This window comes from Pyricularia oryzae, chromosome 2 (genome assembly GCF_000002495.2).
Source record: "Pyricularia oryzae 70-15 chromosome 2, whole genome shotgun sequence".
Classification (NCBI taxonomy): domain Eukaryota; kingdom Fungi; phylum Ascomycota; class Sordariomycetes; order Magnaporthales; family Pyriculariaceae; genus Pyricularia; species Pyricularia oryzae.
The window spans coordinates 3,937,368-3,956,678 of NC_017850.1; the positions used below are offsets into that span (position 1 = coordinate 3,937,368).

The window sequence follows — 19,311 nt, forward strand, 5'->3', positions numbered from 1 at the left end:
CTCAAGGCGTCCAATTATAAGTGCAGGCTTTGTTGCGGGTACCTCCACTATCAAAAATGTTGCAGCCGGCTCTGTGAGAGGGGCAACAGCTCGGTGAACTGCCATTGCAAAGAAACTTCACCACTAGAAGGAAATGTCTAAGAATTAAACCTGAATTTGATGAATCATCGCAGAGGCTTTTGTTTATCCGAAGCACTAGGTAAGCTAGGCAAGAGGAGTATATCAAGACAGTATCACCCTGGGTGCCAAAAGACTGGCAAATAACAATCTACATGGCACAGAAATCAGCTGACTTCCAGTTACCAGCGAACCATGAACAAATTTCATTTTGTCCCTCCACAAAGCTCCACAAAGCCACCGCATCGACTGCTTGTCATACTAACTTGATCTCGATCTCAACAATATAGAGTAATGTTTTGAATTAAGTTTTTTATGCTGACCTATCACAAATGTGTTTACTCTGGTATGGTTTTGGAAGTGTTGCGCTGCATACTGGTTTGAAGGGCTTTTGAAGATCAAGAGACCTATAGTGGACTCTGAAAGCGGGGCGAACCCCGAATCCGTCAAATCAATCTCGTTGGCGTAATACGGCGTCCGATTCGGATCTGATCAAGAGGTAGGTAATAATGGTGGAGCAAGTAATGCTGTAGGGCAGCACACCTATTACAAAGTACCTCATGTCGTAATTAATTAGGACCTATGCTTAATTACCATAAAGTATCATTTGTGACATTCATACAGACAACAGTATATCGGGTATGCTGTGATTTGGGCATCCAATAATTGCGTTCAATCCTCCCACTTGTACGAAGAGTAAGTAAACAATCATACGTGAAGGTGTGGTTGCATTCAAAAGTGCTAGCGTGCATTCGTGCATTTTAATATAACCACTAATTACTGCCCTAGTGATCACGTAAAGGTGTTTTAGACGCATGCAAGACATCATGCGACTGACTCTTACAATATTTCTTCGCCCTTTGATACGCACAAAATATTTGATCAGTACCTGTAGCACCTAGCCTCTAGGTAAGTTAAGGAAGGACTTTGCTACCAAGTAGGTACATGCTCTAATTACCGACCTACCAACCTTGGATAGGCGTGATTGCCCAAGCAAACGGTCTTTTGTTGACTCTTGTAACCCCTGGACGGCTGCAAGTTAGCAAACAGATAGCCGAGTTGCACCAAGAGCAGAATCCAATCACTGAGATCCAGCACCTTCTTTGTGCTCGCTGGCGATCGATCTTGGTCATGATTATCGCAAATTATCTTCCGATTCAGGTTTGTTTTTTTCTCCTCTTCAGCTGTCCAGCTACATACCCTTGTTTGGCGTCTCGCATGGCGTAGTCATCGGGGTTGTCCGAGTCAGACAGGTCCATGGGGACGAGATACAAGCCAGCTTGCCAAGTGGGCGTCGACCAATGCAAGAAAACGCAAGCACCGATCCAGTAACCCCACACCGAAGACCTTGCAACGGTGGAGAGGGGCGCAGCGGGCTAATTTTGCACGGTGCTCCTGGTGACCCTTATCGTTGCCGGCGCCGAGAGAAAGCAACCAATTCTGAGGCCACCCCCGGTTGATTTAATAGAAGCAAAGCGGATCTCGTCGCGAGCTTCGCGCGGCGGCTGCTGGCTGAGGTTTTCGTTTTGGTCTTGGTTTCTCTGGACCTTGATGGGACCTGGGTGTCTATTTTTTTTCCACACAGTCGCAGACATAGCGTCTTAGACAATGCTTAGAGTCTCGTGTACGTCTTGTCCTTGACACAGGTAGTCGTGTCGCAGATCTGAATAAGGCGTTTGGGGTTTCTCAATTTTTGTTGCCAACTCTCCATTTTTCACCTCCTTCCGCTTTCCCCCCCTCGCGCATTGAATGTGTGTCGATGCGGTGATTCTTCAGCCGGCTTTTTCTCCCTGCAGAGGGCTTTGACCCGAGGCGGCGCAGGTGCTAAAAAGATGGTGTCAAGACTGTTCCGCCCTTTCCAGGGCAGCAGCCGATGCGACGACGACGAGGATGAGAGGGAGCCTCTGACAAGTCCAGGCAGTCGCCAATACTTGAGACCGCCTGTCCGACATGCCGTAGCTGACTTTACAGAGGCCGACGACGACGATGACGAAGAAGATGAAGATGAAGAAGATTCTCGCAATGAAGACCATGGACGCACACGTAATGAAGAGCAAGAAAACGAAGATGGTTTTGTTCCCCGACGTGATCTACTGCCTTTGTTTGCTGCCTCCCATTTAGGTAAACTCCCCAGAGACAACATATCATCCCAACTGGAGCTTGCCGAACCTTGTCCTCGTCGCTAACTATAATTGCGCACGTTGTAGATTCGTTGCCCATATACAGCATAACACATGCCGTTCGAATCATAGTGCAAGCGCGAACCGAGACCACGCTCACCTGGGAGCAGCTGAGATCACCCCAGGTGTCTCAATTCCTCCTGAAGCCCATGCAGATCCAAATACGAACCCAACATTTCTCGAGAGCAACTCTGTATGCGCTGATGGCCAACTGTCTCAACTTCCAAAAGGAGGCGGTGCTCTCTCCAGGCAACGCCGGGGCAAACAATACCAGGGCGAAGGTGTGCGAGCTGTTGGCCATCAAGCTTTTGAAGGAATATTCCACCCGCGAGCTTATTGATGCCCTCTCATACGACTTTTATCCACTGCAGGGTCTGCCGGGAGTGCAGACACCGGCTGGCAATCCGGGCAGGCCCAAGATGGCGGCAGCCAGAACATCGACGCTCGAGGTCGCGATCCGGGCCTCGGCAAAACACTTGCTTGCGCATCCACTTGTCGTGCAGCAGCTTGAAGCTATCTGGAACGGTGCAATAGTATTTTACTCGGCTGCGGATAGCCTCCATCGAGCCAGTCTGTCACGGCAACGCAGCGAGGGCCGACATAGGGACCAGCCTGATGCCAGGACTCCTCTCCTGGATGCCCAACACCGTAGCAAATGGAACCAGCCCCAGTCTCCACCTCTAGATGGGCTCGTTGGCGGCCACCGTACCGTGTCCCTGTACAACCCGAGGAATGCATCATTGTTCAAGCTCTCTCGACTTCGTGTCCCGCGGTACAGACATTTCTTGTCTACCCTCTCTCTGGCGGTGCTCATCGGCCTCTTCCTGGCTGTCTTGAACCAGCGAGCGACCCGCATCTCAAGCTTGGAGCTTATATTTTGGTTCTGGAGCGCAGGTTTTATGCTTGATGAGCTCGTGGGATTCAACGAGCAGGGCTTTTCGCTCTACATCATGAGCTTTTGGAACATATTCGACCTGGGAATCCTCCTCATGCTCATCTTGTACTATGTTCTACGACTTTACAGCGTTTTCTCTGTTGATGCGACGAGACTAAACGACCTCGCATACGATGTCCTTGCCGCCAACGGGATTTTGCTACTTCCCAGGATCTTCAGCGTATTGGATCACTACCAGTACTTCTCGCAACTTTTGATAGCCTTCCGGCTCATGGCTTTGGACTTGGCAGCAGTTTTGGTCCTTGTGTTGATTTGTTGCAGTGGCTTTTTCGTCTTCTTTACCATGTCTAAGAGCAATGGTGATAAGGCCGATATTGCCTACAGGATCTTCCAAATCTTGATGGGCTTCACTCCAGCTGCTTGGGATGTTTGGCCACATTATGATGTGCTCGGAAAGATGGTTATAGGGCTCTTTCTGACAATCTGTCACTTTGTAGTTGTGTATGTTTTCCCCTTCTCCCAAGCAAATCCCGCCCTACTAACACAAAGGTGTACACAGAACAATATTAATCACGGTCTTGACCAATTCATTCATGACGATAGCATCGAACGCCAGGGAAGAGCATCAGTAGGTCTCCGTACTCGGATTTTGCGGCTTTTGCGACCTTGACGCTTGCTGACTCGCTACAGGTTTTTGTTTGCCATTAATACGATATCCATGGTCAAGAATGACGCGTTGTTCTCTTACATTGCCCCCGGCAATATTCTTGCTTGGCTGCTCACGCCGCTGAGATTCATCTTGCCTCTTCGGCAATTCGTGTATCTCAACCGATTCGTCATCAAGTTGACGCACTTTCCGTTGCTCTTCTGCATATACCTTTATGAGCGTTTCTTCTTGGCTCCTTCAATGTATGCCCCCACAGATCTGGTGGAAAATCCAGGTCGGGGTCAGCAGCGGGCCATGTCACTTGCAGATCCCGCAGGGAGGGGCGCACTTTTCAGCCCAAACGTGCGGGTTCGCGAAGAGTCCGTCGTTGGATACCAGAAGGATCACGCCTTGGAAGAGGTTTTCCGCAGAGCACCGGGTCTCACGACACTGCGGACACAGAGGAGAAACGAACGGAGACAGACGCAAACCGCGATCAGGCACTGGATGGATCAGAACGAGGGCTATTCAGAATCGCCCCAGGTAGGGAACCTTTCAGCAATGGGGAGCAATTTCGGCGGACCAGAGTGGCAACGAAGAATCAGTCTCGTCAGGGATCGTCCACGGAGGTTCCCGAACATGCCAGACGTTCGGTCTGTCGCTAGCGATCCGGCGGACCTTATATCAAACGCCCCTTACCCGAGTTTCGTCAATCCTCGATATGATGTCAGGTCCAGGTTCGCAAGAGCCGAGGCTGAGATTAAAGACAACACAGACGCTGAAGGCGATGGCGACGACGAACTTGTCACCAACGATGACGAAGACGAAGACGACAAGGCGACAAACACGGCCGACCCGGTGCGAGCTGCTTCATCCGAGGTATTTGACGAGGACTATTTCACGACGCCAGTTACGGCACGTTTCGGGGTTCTGGCAGGAAGCTCCCCAGAATCACACCGTGAACGCGGACCGATCTCTCCCAGACCCCGCAAAGGGCTGCACAACAGGACTCTCTCTACCAACACAATTCTGTACAACCCGCCAGTTCAAGCGTCGCCAGAAGCCGGTCCATCTTCGTTGGGCTCACAGATCGCTCGACCAACCAAGTCCCGCCCTACAAGTAACCGACAAACCCCCGCGGTCACGCCCGGAGGTGCTTCGGAGCATCGTTCACCCCGCCGCTCGATCGTCTACCTTCCTTCCGCCCGCCCACCTCGACCCATCCCGCCACCGAGAGACATCCACACTGCACCAAATCGTGCAGGACTGGGTCCGCCCCTCGACACGCACGCCCGTAGAGCGCAGCGTCGACTGTCCTCGTATGACATTGGCATGGACGGAGAGTCGGAAATGGCCTCCGCATCAGCCATTCTCCCCAACGGCGGAGACGATGCGCTGGTCGGCGCCATGCCGAGTAGCTTCGTGACCCAGATGGCCATGGCGACGGGCATGCGCGAAAGACAACAGGCGGCGGCCAGCCGCGACAACAGCGATCGCATGAGTCGCCTGGTCCTCGCGCGAATGAAGACGCTCGAGGAGGGCTTCGCCGACGTGATCCGCGAAGTCAAGGTGCTGCAGCAGCAGAGGTCCAGCGGTAACCCCAGCATCAATCCCAGCATGCACAACTCTGGCGAGGAGGAATACTGGAGGGGCAGCCCCAGGAGGGCGGGCAGCGGATCTGGCCTCGTAGAGGTCGCCGGCCGAAACCGAGTAACGAGATACTACTCCCGTGGAAATAGCGCCTCGGCAGCCCGCGCCATCGCGGCGGCGGCGCGCGAGCGTCCTGCCAGCCGTCTTAGCATGAGAGAAGACAAGGTTGGGATGCCGGTCGACACAAAAGGAAAGGGCAAGGAGGTAAAGACGCCGGCTGAGTACGACGACACGGACGACGATGTGGGTTTCGACGACAGCTTTACAAAGAGGGGAAGCTCTCTATGAACGAGGCATTTCCTTCGGAAGCTTGAGAATTTTTAATACTGTGTAGGATTTATTTGGGAGGGGTTTTTTTTTTGGAAACGCTGCTTTTACAGCTTGGCGTGCATTTCTTATCATATGCATATCATCATATTGAGGCGTTGTGGCTTGAGTCGCTTTCCAGGCCAAGTATGGATTTTGCTTCGTTATAGTAGCAAGAAGCATCTTGCTTTTGGCGTTCTGGATGGGCCTTGTTCGGACATTGGGTGGGCTTGCCGGTTGAGTTTTGAACCTGGACAACTACTTGCGTAATTCTTGAAGAATCTCGAAATCATCTTTCTGGGCACTCTATTTACCATTCCCTGCTGAAATACCAGTATTGCCAGACGAGGAACTCCCAAACGCCAAATCAAGTCTGACCGTGTATGCATGTACCTGACCTCCCTAGCAACCTTTGTATCCAACCCAGACCGACGCCCCTGTTCGGCATATCGGCCAGGAACCACCAGTAAACCCAATAGTTTTGTTTTGTTTCGTCCTGCTCTTTCCACAAACCCAAGTCTTGTTGCACTGACAAAGCCGCGGCTTGTTAGTTGACATAAGCCAAAGAAGATCTAAAAATAAAATGAAAATAAAAATAAAAAGCGGCCACTCAGATGCCGCCGCCGCTCCGCTCGACGCTGACGTAGAAATTCGGAACTGCCGAGTTCTTCTGTGCCATCTCGTTCTTCTTTATAGCGTCGGCGCGAAGCTTGATGACCATGCCAACGGCAGCGGCCGAAGCTGCGACGGCGACGACCCGGCGGTTTCGGCTATTGGGCGGAAGAGTTGTGTTAGCACTTGGCAGTGATTGCCTTCCGTCTTGCGGAGTTGGAAGGTCTGGGGAAAGGGGAGGCAAACATTATTGAAGGAGCCTGGCCGCGGCTCAGAGAAGATTTTGCTTGGTGATCCATGATGAGTGGAAACTTGTGGAAAATACAATAGATCGGCCCGGGCAGCCTGCTGCCGTCTTTTTTTTTTTTTTTTTTTTCCCACGAGAGATGTAGAGTTGAAGGAGCTGTTACTGGGATGATACAGAGAGATGATAGAGAAACAAGTTTATATATAACCTTGGCTAGTCTAGACGAATGATGTGGACAAAGGTTAGACGACCTAGGTTGGTTGGTAAAGTAGGGTCAGGAGGTTGAAGGGATGAGCAAAAGTGGCGAGTACTCCGTAAATAATATATTAAGAGAAACATGCGTAGCAGGGAGCTACTGTAGTGTATACGGTATTCGGTGAAAGTTTGGGAACATTACGTACAAACAACCCGGTTGACGGCGAGGAGGCCAAGGGTCGGGCTGAACATATTTAAACTGGACAGTAGCTACCTGATGGGGAGAGTACAAGATAAAGTTCCAGGCTTATTGGCCAATGTCCGCAAAGCAACGGGACCCTGGCTTACTTTGTTGGCAGTTCACCGCATATTGTTTTTGGAATCGGAATTGATCGGGCGGCAGAAAGTTGTTGGGATCTTTTGGGGGGTCATGCAAAACAAAACGGGGGTAGGTAGCACGAGCACGCGACACAGTAGAAAGGCGGGAGGACGAGGGGAGGTTTGAAGCGGAGTTGGGGAGGAGCTTCGAGTCAATCAGGTTTAGCTTCAAAGCTCTCCGCGTCCTGCCCCAGACTTCAGCTTCATCCGGTAGTAATCAGCTTCCTAGTGTGCACTTGGTGTACGTACCAGAGCTACTCCGTGGCTTGCCGAATGTATGCATCACTGCGGGGTCGAGTTTGGGCCCTAGCGTGTTTTCAGGGGTTATCTTGCCACACTATCGCTCAGGGTCGTGTGGTGGACGTTGTTGGTATGGCACCAGTCTTGGCAGTATTAACTAACACCTGGGGATTGGAATCCATTATCATATCCGCTCGTGGCATTGCATTTGATGCTTGTTATAAAAAGTACATAATTGCCATCAAAATCCGAGCAGGACGGCTATACATCCAATTATGTGAATTGCATGGGAAGCACGAAGGAGCTATTTTATTCTACTTGAGCTTGTCAAAAATTCAAGCCCAAGGTGGTACCAGACAGCAGTTACTCACAGACCCCATCAAGCTAGGTAGAGCCAAGCGCCAATAAACACATCCGATTGATCGGTAGCCATAAGGTAGCTCAAGGTACCTCCCTAGGTAGGTACCTACCTCGTAAGTAGGGTGGGCCTGTCCCGGGCTGGTAAGGCCAAAAAAGACCAACGTTCGAGTTAAAACCTCTGCCTTACCTGAGTTTGTTTCATCAATGAGTGGGTTTGTCTGCGGTTAGCCTCAGTAACCGTACTTGCATTGCCCTTCAACCGCAACTTGGTATATTCGCTCAGATGCGATGACTATCTGCAATGAAGATCCTGCATTACCTTGGATCAATACTTAGGCGAAGCTGCCAAAAAAAAAAAAAAAAAAAAAAAAAAAACATGTTCAAACGGTTCACATCCGTTCCATGTTTCTGGCGAGTACCTATGGTGATTGATACAAGGTCTTTCAAAATAACTACTTAGTTACCTAAGTTAAGACCAAGTACTGGTACTTCGGGTGCCGCAAGACAATAATATACTTACATATTTACAGTACGTCCTAAACTCGTTGGTCAAGAATGCTTGGCACAGGAATACAGGTGCAAGTCGTCAAACTGTGATCAACCTAGATGTACTGCAGCTGATGCCATGCGGCGGCGACTGCTGCCTGGCTTAACTGGATATTTCATCTGCCAATCGGCATCAAACAATCGGACAGCGAGGCAACCAGGCTACCTGATCCAGTCAGCTCAGCAAACGCGGCCACGCCCTCGAGCCTCAATTTCGGGCTATTGGTATCGAAGGGAGCAAATTCTACTGCTCTACTTCAGCCTGCCCAACCTAGCCAAGGCTGGTACTCGACGTGGATTGACTCATATTTCTCAACCCGCCTACTGATGACAACAGTTACCTCGCCCACATACTCTGGCTCTGCAAACGTCGGCAATTTTACTTGGCCTTCCGTTTATTGGCCTGGTCGCACCTGACCTGACAGAAAGACAGCGCGGCTCAGATTTGCGACGCTGCGGCCTGAGGGGCTGGAAAACAAACAGACATCCTCAGGACGCCGCGTGGAAACCAGTTTGATCTGACATCCCATTCACTTTCGTCTATCATTTTTCTCATTTTCTGCTGGCCAAAATAATAAGACATTGGTCCCCTGATCCTGTTTGCTAAACCTCGTGTACGCCTGAAAGGTTGAGTTTGCGACCAACAGCTTTCGCACTCGCCCCCAAAGGTTGTCAATTCCACCGGCGAGCGTAGGTATCCGCACCGGATCATCTCATCACGCCTCTCTCGCCATGGTTGCGGGGACGAACAGCGATGTCGACATGCCAGATTTGCTAGATCTGGTAGAGTTGACTGATGAGCAAGAGCCCGAGGACACAGTCCCAGCTCCCTGGCCGCCTAATACGCCTCCGCCCCCGTATGTTGGTTCGGCCCAGACGCCAGCAGGTTTACCCGCAATAAGTTCATCGCCCCAATCTCCTGAAGCCGAGACCGCTGCCACACAAAGTGGACTCGACCTTGCTGTGCAGTATCTACTTCCTGCAGGAATCAGAGGCAAGGATGCACTTGACGCCAAAATCTTGCAACGAATGGACACCAAATACGTCCAGACAGTCTCGGGTGAAATGATCACAGGTGACACTCTCATCCTCATCAACGTCCCTAGGGGTCATCTACCCAACCGTACCTGCACTGGGTCTTCCTACCCATATCAGTATCGCATCAGGATTTGTTCATCAAAGCTACGCAGCTGCGGGTTTGACCTTTTCCCACGCCTGTTGGATGACGAAAAATACCAAGCCAAGACTTTCCGCCGCTTTGCGGCAAAGCAGACTCGACCACCAGACGTCACTTACATTCTTGATCTGGGTCCTTCCACTGACGAGGACCTCCAATCAACCCAACTGGAAACTCTTAGTCTCTCAAGGGGCTTGATTCGATGGTATAAGGCTGCCAAAGTGCCACCGTTTGTCAACCCTGAGGTTGTTGCAGGCCACGATGATTGTTGCGAATGTGCCGATATAGCTACCGAGGAGCCTGTCAAGCCGCCTGCCAAGCCAACTGTCAAGCCAATTGTCAAAGATGAAGACGGTAAAGGCAGTATCTGGGACTCTCAAGTTGCCTCGCCCGAATACAGAAATATCGAGGACTATTGCGAGGTTCGTCATGCGGCCAACGTAGTGCGGTTGCTTCGCGCTATTGCTGAGGTACCCGGCTGTCGACTACCGTTGAACTCGGCACCAAGAGCTTTCACCATAGCCGGCCTGGCAAAGCTTTTTGAGCTGAATCTGTCTGACCAGAGCTCATGGCTGCAAAATGATATGCTATCCTGGTTTACCGCGGACAAGAACAGTTACATCATGGAGATCCTTACCGAAGAATCGATTATTATGGCATACAATTTGAAGATTTCCAAGGTTGCGCGCGCCACGTATCGACTTCTTGTCAGCGAGCACGCCCTCCAGCTTGAATCTCGTCTCCCAACTCAACGCGGTGGTCACCATTTCTCAGTCTTTGGGCGCCTACTTAAGGATATCAACGATGACGCAATCCAGACTGCAGTCGAGCACGGTGGCCAGGCGCTGTCTGAACGTGTCCTCGGAATTGTACAGCATCTTGAGTCGGATGATGCGCTGGGATGGCTAGGGATGAAGGAGTGGCGTGATTTGGAAGTTGTTGTGCAAGGCATCAGAAATCACACCGACTCTTTGATCCCCAGGAAGACCGACTTCGACTCGGTGTCTGTTCGGGAAGCATTTGCTGCTCTCAAGATGGCACTCCTCAAGATAATACGTTGGCAATTAGCTGACGCGACTAACCTCAACTGCCAAATTACCACGGAGCGTTACATTGAGAACCTTAGCTATTACGCGTCCCCTGGTCATACCGTCGAGTTCAATGAGATTTGGAATAATCTCAACAAGCGACAAAAGCAGCTTACTGCCGTTTTCTGGGAAAACCTAGAAAGAAGATGGCCATACAAGATTGACATCATGGCGGAACGCATCAACCTTCAGCTGTTAGCTAAGCGCTTAAACATGGCCATAGGTGAACTAACCCATCCTGATGTCACTACAGGACATGAAAACTGGCCGAGGCATTGGTATTACAGACTGAATATTGAACTGTTGATAACACAGCTCTATGATTCACTGCAGTTCAACGTGTGCGAACCCCTAAGGGGCCAGGGAGTGATAAAACCCGAAAACTCGGAGCTACAGCTTTTCTCAATGTCATCCCATCTTCTCGTTGGCCTGGACGAAGACGAGATGCGTTTTCTGCCTCTCTGGGCAGATGGACTCAACGATGGTTCCGGTGGCGTTTACATCAGCACAATCCCCCCAGACATGTCAGACACTGCACCCATACAACCGGGACCTGGATACGTTACTGGCCATAGCAGAGCCACAGAGGCAACCAACTCCACCGTCGGTGATCTTGAGCTTGACAATCTGGACATCCGGAGCATTGCAACCATGACGGAGACGAATGCTGCTGGCCGAGCCACGTGCTCTACAATAGCGCCTTCTTCCCAAGTTGGAGGCAGCGAAGACCTTGACTTTCAAAACGCACGCTATACTGATCCTGCTGAGCACCAGCCGGTTTCTGTGGGCGTCTTTGGTCTTGTGGACACTTTTGATGAGGAGTACCAAGACGAGGACTTCGACTCGTGCTCGAATTCGACTGCTCAAAACACACCCACGGCTTCGGTGACCGGTACAGACACGGAGAGCAGAAGCTCTGACTGGGTCATGACCTGATATCATTGCGATATTCACGCAGATCACAATATTTCCCTTTTTATTTCGTCTTGAGATTGTAGCAACAACGCACGTTCGTGCCATCAAATGTTTGCATGGGAGAAATGAGAACACAGAGTTTTATGATACCATACAAAGTTTGTTTTGCGTTATTTGTTTGGCTTTTTTTTTGTTTTCTGCATTCTTCGTACAAACCGGTCAAGCTCTTGTGCAAAAGATCACGAAATGTATGGCTTTGTTAATCTTGAGCATTTCCTGTTCTGCAATGTGCTGGCTCAGACCAAATAAATACCTTCTCGAGATAGGAAAGCCATATCAAGGCCAAAAGCTAGGGAGACAGCGAGTGGAAGGGTCGTGTTTGTCTTGCATTCACGGAATAATGGCTTCTCCTGATAGCTCTGACCTCGAGTTGAAATGGGTATCATGTAACGAAAAGAAAAAGCCATAGTATCTCAAATTGCTGCGTTCGCAGATAAAATTCTTAACCCCTGTTCAGAGTGTTTCCTGACCCACGGGGGTTTGCCTCAGTAAACTCATCCCACTGTCGTGCCTTGTACGTTGCCGCGTCTGCTTTCTCCTCATCATCCTCATCCGGCTCAGGTATACGACCGCTGGCCTCTCCACCGCCTTCGATAATTCCACCCCGTCGCCTCTCCTCCTCCAAATACTCATCTATGCTCATCGTGGGCAGATTATGACCGGGGCGAAACACACCCTTGGCAAGCTCGTCGCGACTCCCGACAATGGTGAAGGGCTGAAGCGGCTTTCCAGCCTTGTTCAGGAGGGGCCCGCCCATAGCGGACTGCAGACGACGTAAGGGACGGTCAAGCCTCGAGGCGCCATCAGCATCCTCTTGAGCTCGCCTCCGCCTTTCGTCCTCCTCCACCGTCGTCCCTGTCGACATCAGGGGCTCGGGAGCCTGGGCCAAAACCTCCTCCTCGCGGTTGATGCTCTCGAGCGCCTGCAGGGCCTCATCGGCTGCCATTTCAAGCTGTGTCATGTACACTGGTCGCGCATACTCCTCCGCGACGTCGTCTCCATCACCGCCCTCGTCCTCGCCCTGCCGTGCCCTCCGAGACCTGCTCTTTAGTGCCTCGAGCTTGGCGCGCAGGTCCTTCTCCCGCCTGAACGCGGCGATCTTGGTGTCACGGCGGCGAGCCGGGTCCGACGGCAGCGTCGAGAACATGCGGGGCGCCCCGTCGTACTCGTGCAGCAGGCGCGCCTGCGATTGGCCCAGGGCCTCGTAGCCGTCGAGGAGGTGCAGGAAGCGCTCGTAGCAGGCGCGGCTCTCGTCGAGCACGGCGGCGCGGGCGCGCGGGCCCGTCGTCGGCTGCTTCTGTAGAAGGCCTGCCAGGTGGTGCTCGGTCAGCAAGAACGGGAGGTAATCGGTCCTGACGTCCTCGAGCGTCTCGTTGGGGCTGAAGACGGAGGCGGCCGAGATGCGCGCGAGACACGCGCGGTAGGCGGCGATGGCGGTGGATAGAGCATCGCGCTTCTCGGGAGACTGCGCCTCAAAGCTGCCCTCGAGCGCCAGGCGGCTGACCTCAGCTTCCCTGTAACAGTCGGCGAGGGACTGGGGTTGTTGGTCCTGGGTCTGATCTTGCTCCATAGCGGAGGGAGGGTTGGCGGGGCGGGCCTGGTTTTGTGACGTGGGGTATCGTATGTTGTGTCTGAGGGTGTATCGGGTATAATGTAGAAGAGATTGGATTGCCGGCAAAAGGGATTGTTATCTTGAATTTGTGTCCAGACTTTTAGCTATCACCTCCCGAGAGATGCGTTAAAGGCAGCAAAATTATGGATGAGGTGGGTATGATGCAACGGGAGCTTGCTTGGAGGTCTGCAGTCTGAGGCGGGGCAACAGCTAAAGCTCTCTTCCGGGTAGGACCCACCTACAATTTTTGAATGTTAGCGCCCCTGTATGTCTTGATTGACAGGGCCCTGATCTTTTTATATTCACCACACCTCTACTTCGTCCTCAACCTGGGGAGGCACTCGACCAAAATTGAGATGACAACACTAACATTCACAATCTGAATTGCGGGCGCATACATAACCTACCTTACATTATAGGTAGATGTAAGTAATTAACTTTGTTGACGTGCCCGATATGGGTAGGAGATACAACGTTTCGGACACAGGGAGAAACACGGCTTTGAAGGATAATTTAAAAAAAAATCGATGAAATTGCAGCGAGGTCTGGCGCTTTCTTATTCATGCTTAGTTTGGTTTTTGGCAAACTAGGGAGCAACCAGGCCAGCAAACAACCTCCCTGGGCTGTTTCCCTGTTTGCATACGGCTGTCCCCTACAGTGCCTGCCGGCCTGGTTGGTAAAGTGTCCTAGGAGCCTGCATCAATATTTTTTTGATATGGCCTTTCAACAGTCCCGATCTCTCATCGTTCTCTTTGCTTCGCTTCCTTTTTCCCAAACCGCAAACCCAATTTGATCTAAACCAGTCACAGAGCCAGATATCATCAGGATCTGATAGGCCAAGATCTGGTTATGAAAAATCCCTCTTTGGGGTGCTAGCAACTGTTTTTCAGACCAAAGACTTCTAGAATCCTACCAAACTAATTTTCATCGGCTCATCTTCACTTTTCACTCACTACCCCCTAAGCAGGAAATGTGCCAAGTACGCCAAACCTAATACAAAATCACACTTAACCATCATGGAAGTTCACGATGGGTTGAAGTCTCCTGATAAAGCCGCCAAGTCTCGCTATGATGACGATAGGATCGACCAGGATAGCGAAGACGAAGCCGTGAGACTTGTGGCCAACCCAGATCCCTCGAAACCACGCAAGATATCCGAAAGAAAACGAGCAGATCAAGCAGCTTTCGAATCATGGGTCAACGACAACAAGATTCGGCTCTCACTTCCATCTGCGACCAAGAGCAGAAGATCTGGGATTAGGGAGCTTTTCTCAAGTGATGAGACTTTGGAAACACGCCCTACTAGAACTAGACCCCGAGAGAGGGTCATCGAAGGGCCTCGCGAGTACCAGATCGAGCTTTTTGAGAGGGCCAAGCAGAAAAACACCATAGCCGTCCTTGACACCGGCACCGGGAAGACACTCATTGCAATTCTGCTAATCCGTCACATCATTGAGCTTGAATTAGGGGCAAGATGGCAGGGCAGAGAAAAGCGTATCACGTTCTTTTTAGTCGACAAGGTCGCCTTGGTACGTCAACAAACAGACCACATTCGAGCCAATCTGGATTTTCCTGTTACGGGTCTTCATGGCGACACGGTGAGGAACCTCTGGTACTCAAAGGAATACTTTGAAAAGCTACTTCAGGAGCAGGAGGTGGTTGTATGTACCGCCGAGATCCTGTACAGGTGTCTACACCGCTCCTACCTGAACATTAGCCAAGTTAGCTTGGTTGTGTTTGATGAGGCACACCATGCCAAAAAGAACCATGTATACGCGAGGATTATCAAGGACTTCTATCTCATGGAGGAAGACTGTCAGAAACGACCTCGAATCTTTGGCATGACGGCATCTCCCATTGACACCAAGGACACTTGCATAAGTTATGAAAGAGCTACACATGAGCTGGAAAGTCTTCTGCACAGTGAAATAGCGACAATATCGGACCGAGACCTACTGAAAGTCATTGGAAGCAGACCACAAGAGGTCAGGAAATCATATGCACGCGTGCTTCGACAGGAAAACACGGAGCTGTGCAACCAACTCCGCGAGTTGGTTGGCAATCATCCCCTCTTCAAACAAACATTTGACTCAGCAGAATTTGCTGTGACCGAGCTCGGGGCCTGGTGTGCAGACAAACTATGGGAGCTTTGCTTCCGGGAAGAAGCAGTCTCAACCCTGGATGGCAGAGTCGAAGGCAGCCGAGCTCGGGATCCCGATGAAGTAGGCGAAAGCAGTCATGAAGTCAGCAATGCTCGTGAAGCTCTCAGTCTTGTCCAACAGTGGTCTTTCAGTCCACCCGAGGATGGATCCCTTTCGACCAAAACCCACAAGCTCATCGAGATCCTAGCAGAGTGTTTCAGTCAGGCTAGTGCTGGCAATGCGATACAATGCATCGTCTTTGTGAAGCGTCGCGACACTGCAGTTCTTTTGAATGCGCTTTGTGAGCAGGCCGAGATTAGGACCAAGATCCCTGATTTGAAAGGGGCATTTCTGGTAATTTCACTACCCATTGGCTTGTTAACATTGAAGGATTGACAAATAGCTGACTGGCTGATTGGTGAACTACTGTAGATAGGAGCAGGAAGGGGTGGGAATGCGGCCTTCACCACCACACGGCAGCAAGAGCAAACAGTCTCAAGATTCCGGGACGGTGAGATCAACTGCCTCTTCGCCACTTCGATCGCCGAGGAGGGACTGGATATCCCGGGGTGCAACGTAGTGATCCGATTCGACCTCCACGGAACAACCATTCAATATATTCAGTCTCGTGGCAGGGCACGAATGAGGAACTCGTGGTTCATTCATATGACTGAGTTTGGCAATCCAGAGCACAATAGAAGATGGTTCCAAGACAGAGTCAACGAGCAGAAAATGCGTGACTTTTGCCTCTCCCTGCCAAAGGATAGGATTATGGAGAAGGCGGAAGTCGACGATGTCCTGCGAGGCGACCAAAGTCAGAAGATCTTTGTCGTTCCCGGTAGCAAAGCAAGTTTGACCTTCAAACAAAGTCTGGTTGTTTTGGCAGAGTTTGTCGCTACGCTGCCAGCCAGGCCCGACGAGATACTCAGTGTCGATTACACTGTTGTCCCGGTCTTTGGTGGGTTCCAGGGCGAGGTGTATCTGCCCGCATCGTCGCCCTTGAGAAGTGCAATGGGTGGCGTATACCGGTCAAAACAGCTCGCAAAGTGCGCAGCGGCTTATGCCATGTGCATCCAGCTCTACAACAGCAACTATCTCGACGACCACCTAAAGTCCACGTTGGCCAAGGTCCTTCCGGCTATGAGGAACGCGCGCCTGGCCGTCAGCTCCAAGAAGAGGAAGTCGTACAATATGCGCACTAAGCCAGTCTTGTGGTCTGAGGTTGGACCTCTGACAGAACTCTACGCCATGGTCCTCAGTCTTGCCCAGCCAGGAGCAGCATATTACCACTCGCGACCTATCCTGTTGCTCACAAGAAAGCCCCTCCCAGAAATTGCACAATTTCCACTCTTCTTCGGCAAAGGAAGCAGCCGTAGATCAAATGTTCGCTGCATACCGCTTGCACATCCTTGGAGCCCGACGACCACGCAGGTTGAAGGAATTTGCGCTTTTACGCTTTGTATTTTCCGTGATATTTTCAGCAAAGACTTTCAAGCTTCTGGAACCGACATGCCATACTTTCTGGCTCCAAGTACAGGAATCGAGCACGGAACTGACCTTTCAAGCTTGGTCAACCCTGAGAGGATTATCGACTGGGCCACTGTGCATCGCACGACGACTACTGATCGTGTGCCGTACAACTTCAATGAACCAGACGAGTTCTTCCAAGACAAGTATGTCTCTGACCCTTTTGATGGGTCCCGTAAGTTCTTCATGCGCAAAGTACGCCGCGACCTCAAGCCGCAGGATAAAGTCCCGGAAGGAGTCCCGGCTCCCTCAAAATGGAGGGCTGTGGAGCACACCATTCTGAACTACAGTGTTAGTTTATGGAAAAAGTCCCGAGCAGGACACAATAGTCGTCAAGATCAACCAGTTGTAGAGGCAGAGCTTGCGCCTCTACGGCGGAACCTATTGGACGAGACGGATGGTGAGAATTCGACAGGCCCGCAAACCTGCTACCTTGTCCTGGAAACACTCTTAATATCTCAGGTAGGTTGTTATCAACTGGCGAAAATAAAAGATGCATTGACAAGGCTACGATTGCTGACGTTTAACAGATACCCGTGGATACTGTGGTAATGGCCTATACTTTCCCGGCCATCATATACCGTCTGGAGAACAGCCTAATTTCCCTGGAAGCATGCCAAAATCTGGGTCTTGATATTCCAATCGACATTGCCCTTATAGCCATGACCAAGGACAGTGACAACTCCGACGACCATGATGAAGCGCCCATCAACTTCCAGAGCGGAATGGGCCAGAACTACGAGCGACTAGAGTTTCTGGGTGATTGTTTTCTCAAAATGGCCACTTCGATTGCGTTGTATACGCTAGTTGAGGGTGACGAGTTTGAATACCACGTTGAGCGGATGTTGGACATTTGCAACAAGAATCTACTGAACTGGGCCCTGGAATCCAACCTCCAAGAGCATATTCGATCCAAGTCCTTCAACCGGCGCACATGGTATCCCCCGGGACTGAAACTGCTCAAGGGCAAAAAGACGGAGGTGGACGATGAGCATGCACTGGGGGACAAGTCCATTGCCGATGTTTGCGAGGCCCTCATCGGTGCTGCATATTTGACAGCTCAAGCTCAGAGCTCTCCAAACTTTGATCTGGCTGTTAAAGCTGTCACTGTCATGACACACAGCAAAACCCACACCATGCAAGCGTGGAGTGACTACTATGCATCTTACCAGTGCCCGGAGTGGTTGTCTACCCCACCGTCCCAGACACAGCTTGAACTCTGTAGTCAAATAAAGAACAAGATGGGCTACAGGTTCAAGAACCCCCGCCTTCTGCGCTGCGCCTTTATGCATCCATCGTACCCGAGGCAGTATGAAAACATACCAAGCTATCAGAGACTCGAGTTCCTGGGTGATTCGCTGCTCGACATGGTCTGCGTTGACTATCTCTTCAAGAAACACCCGGACAAGGATCCTCAATGGCTGACAGAGCACAAGATGGCAATGGTCTCGAATCAGTTCTTCGGCTGCGTGGCTGTCGGGCTTGGGTTCCATCGCCATTTGATACACATGCAGCCAGCACTTGGTGGGAGCATAACTGAGTGGGCCGAACTGGTCACCAAGAAACGCGAAGAGGCCAGACAGCTGGCGGTTAGACGTGGCCAGAGAGAGGAGGACTATGCACGGGACTTTTGGATAGAGGTCCATCACCCACCCAAGTGTCTGCCCGACATCCTAGAGGCTTACGTGGGTGCCCTGTTCGTTGACACTGGATATGACTACAGTGCAGTTGTTGGGTTTTTTGACCGGCATATCAAGCCGTATTTTGCAGACATGTCCATATACGACATGTACTCATCCAAACACCCAGTCACGCATATTACCAGCATCATCACAACCCAGTTCGGCTGTTCCTCCTTTCGGTTGATGGTACATGAGATTCCGGACGATGTACAGGGTGAGGGACTTGTCACCGGAGCCGTCAAGGTTGTTGCTGCCTGCATGATACATGGCGAGGTGCGGTGCCATGCCGTTGCAGCCAGTGGGCGCTACGCAAAACTCGCGGTTGCCAAACAGGCTGTTGCAATATATGAGGACATGAGTCCGACCGAATTTCGGCTGCGTCACGGGTGTAATTGCAAGCCGGAAGATGGAGATGGAGACCATGGGGTTCTGGTGGATCACAGAGCCGATTGCGAGCCTGAAGAGCCTTTGCGGAAGCAGGATCCCCCTGCAAAATCTGTAGTTGATGTTGACGGAAAAACTATCGCAGAGATGCGTCTCAGACATTCCAAGCAGATGAATGATCAGGAGGAATGCTTATCTTGGTAGGTTACATACGGAGAAGTGGGTTTAAGTCACTGATATTTTCTTTCCACGAGTGTCCTTTGTGATATCTCTTTTGGGCTAGGGTAGAGCCCATATACACTGCATGATTGGTGAGCTGTAAGTGGTTTATACTGCTTGCGGGGACGAAATGT

General features: G+C 51.1%; 5 protein-coding genes across 5 annotated transcripts; 3 read left to right on the forward strand and 2 right to left on the reverse strand.

Moving 5' to 3' along the window:
* The first annotated feature begins 753 nt into the window (after positions 1-753).
* Positions 754-6,172, forward strand: MGG_01538 (uncharacterized protein). Its single transcript, XM_003714463.1, has 6 exons — positions 754-813; positions 920-1,026; positions 1,097-2,238; positions 2,325-3,693; positions 3,752-3,820; positions 3,883-6,172. Exons 3-6 carry the CDS (start codon positions 1,950-1,952, stop codon positions 5,774-5,776), a joined length of 3,621 nt encoding a protein of 1,206 aa, XP_003714511.1. The 5' UTR covers positions 754-813; positions 920-1,026; positions 1,097-1,949; the 3' UTR covers positions 5,777-6,172.
* A 232-nt stretch (positions 6,173-6,404) lies between these two features.
* MGG_01539 (uncharacterized protein) lies at positions 6,405-6,705 on the reverse strand (the record flags this gene model as incomplete). The annotated part of the gene is made up of 2 exons (XM_003714464.1): positions 6,405-6,564; positions 6,653-6,705. The coding sequence occupies 2 exons, from the start codon at positions 6,703-6,705 to the stop codon at positions 6,405-6,407; spliced, it is 213 nt and encodes a 70-aa protein (XP_003714512.1).
* Positions 6,706-8,002: 1,297 nt separating this feature from the next.
* Positions 8,003-12,108, forward strand: MGG_11188 (uncharacterized protein). The gene has a single exon (XM_003714465.1). The coding sequence runs from the start codon at positions 9,105-9,107 to the stop codon at positions 11,571-11,573; it is 2,469 nt and encodes an 822-aa protein (XP_003714513.1). The 5' UTR covers positions 8,003-9,104; the 3' UTR covers positions 11,574-12,108.
* MGG_01540 (uncharacterized protein) lies at positions 11,656-13,383 on the reverse strand. The gene has a single exon (XM_003714466.1). The coding sequence runs from the start codon at positions 13,180-13,182 to the stop codon at positions 12,055-12,057; it is 1,128 nt and encodes a 375-aa protein (XP_003714514.1). The 5' UTR covers positions 13,183-13,383; the 3' UTR covers positions 11,656-12,054.
* A 737-nt stretch (positions 13,384-14,120) lies between these two features.
* MGG_01541 (dicer-like protein 1) lies at positions 14,121-19,162 on the forward strand (the record flags this gene model as incomplete). Its single annotated transcript, XM_003714467.1, has 3 exons — positions 14,121-15,719; positions 15,798-17,354; positions 17,423-19,162. Exons 1-3 carry the CDS (start codon positions 14,241-14,243, stop codon positions 19,160-19,162), a joined length of 4,776 nt encoding a protein of 1,591 aa, XP_003714515.1. The 5' UTR covers positions 14,121-14,240.
* Positions 19,163-19,311: the final 149 nt, after the last annotated feature.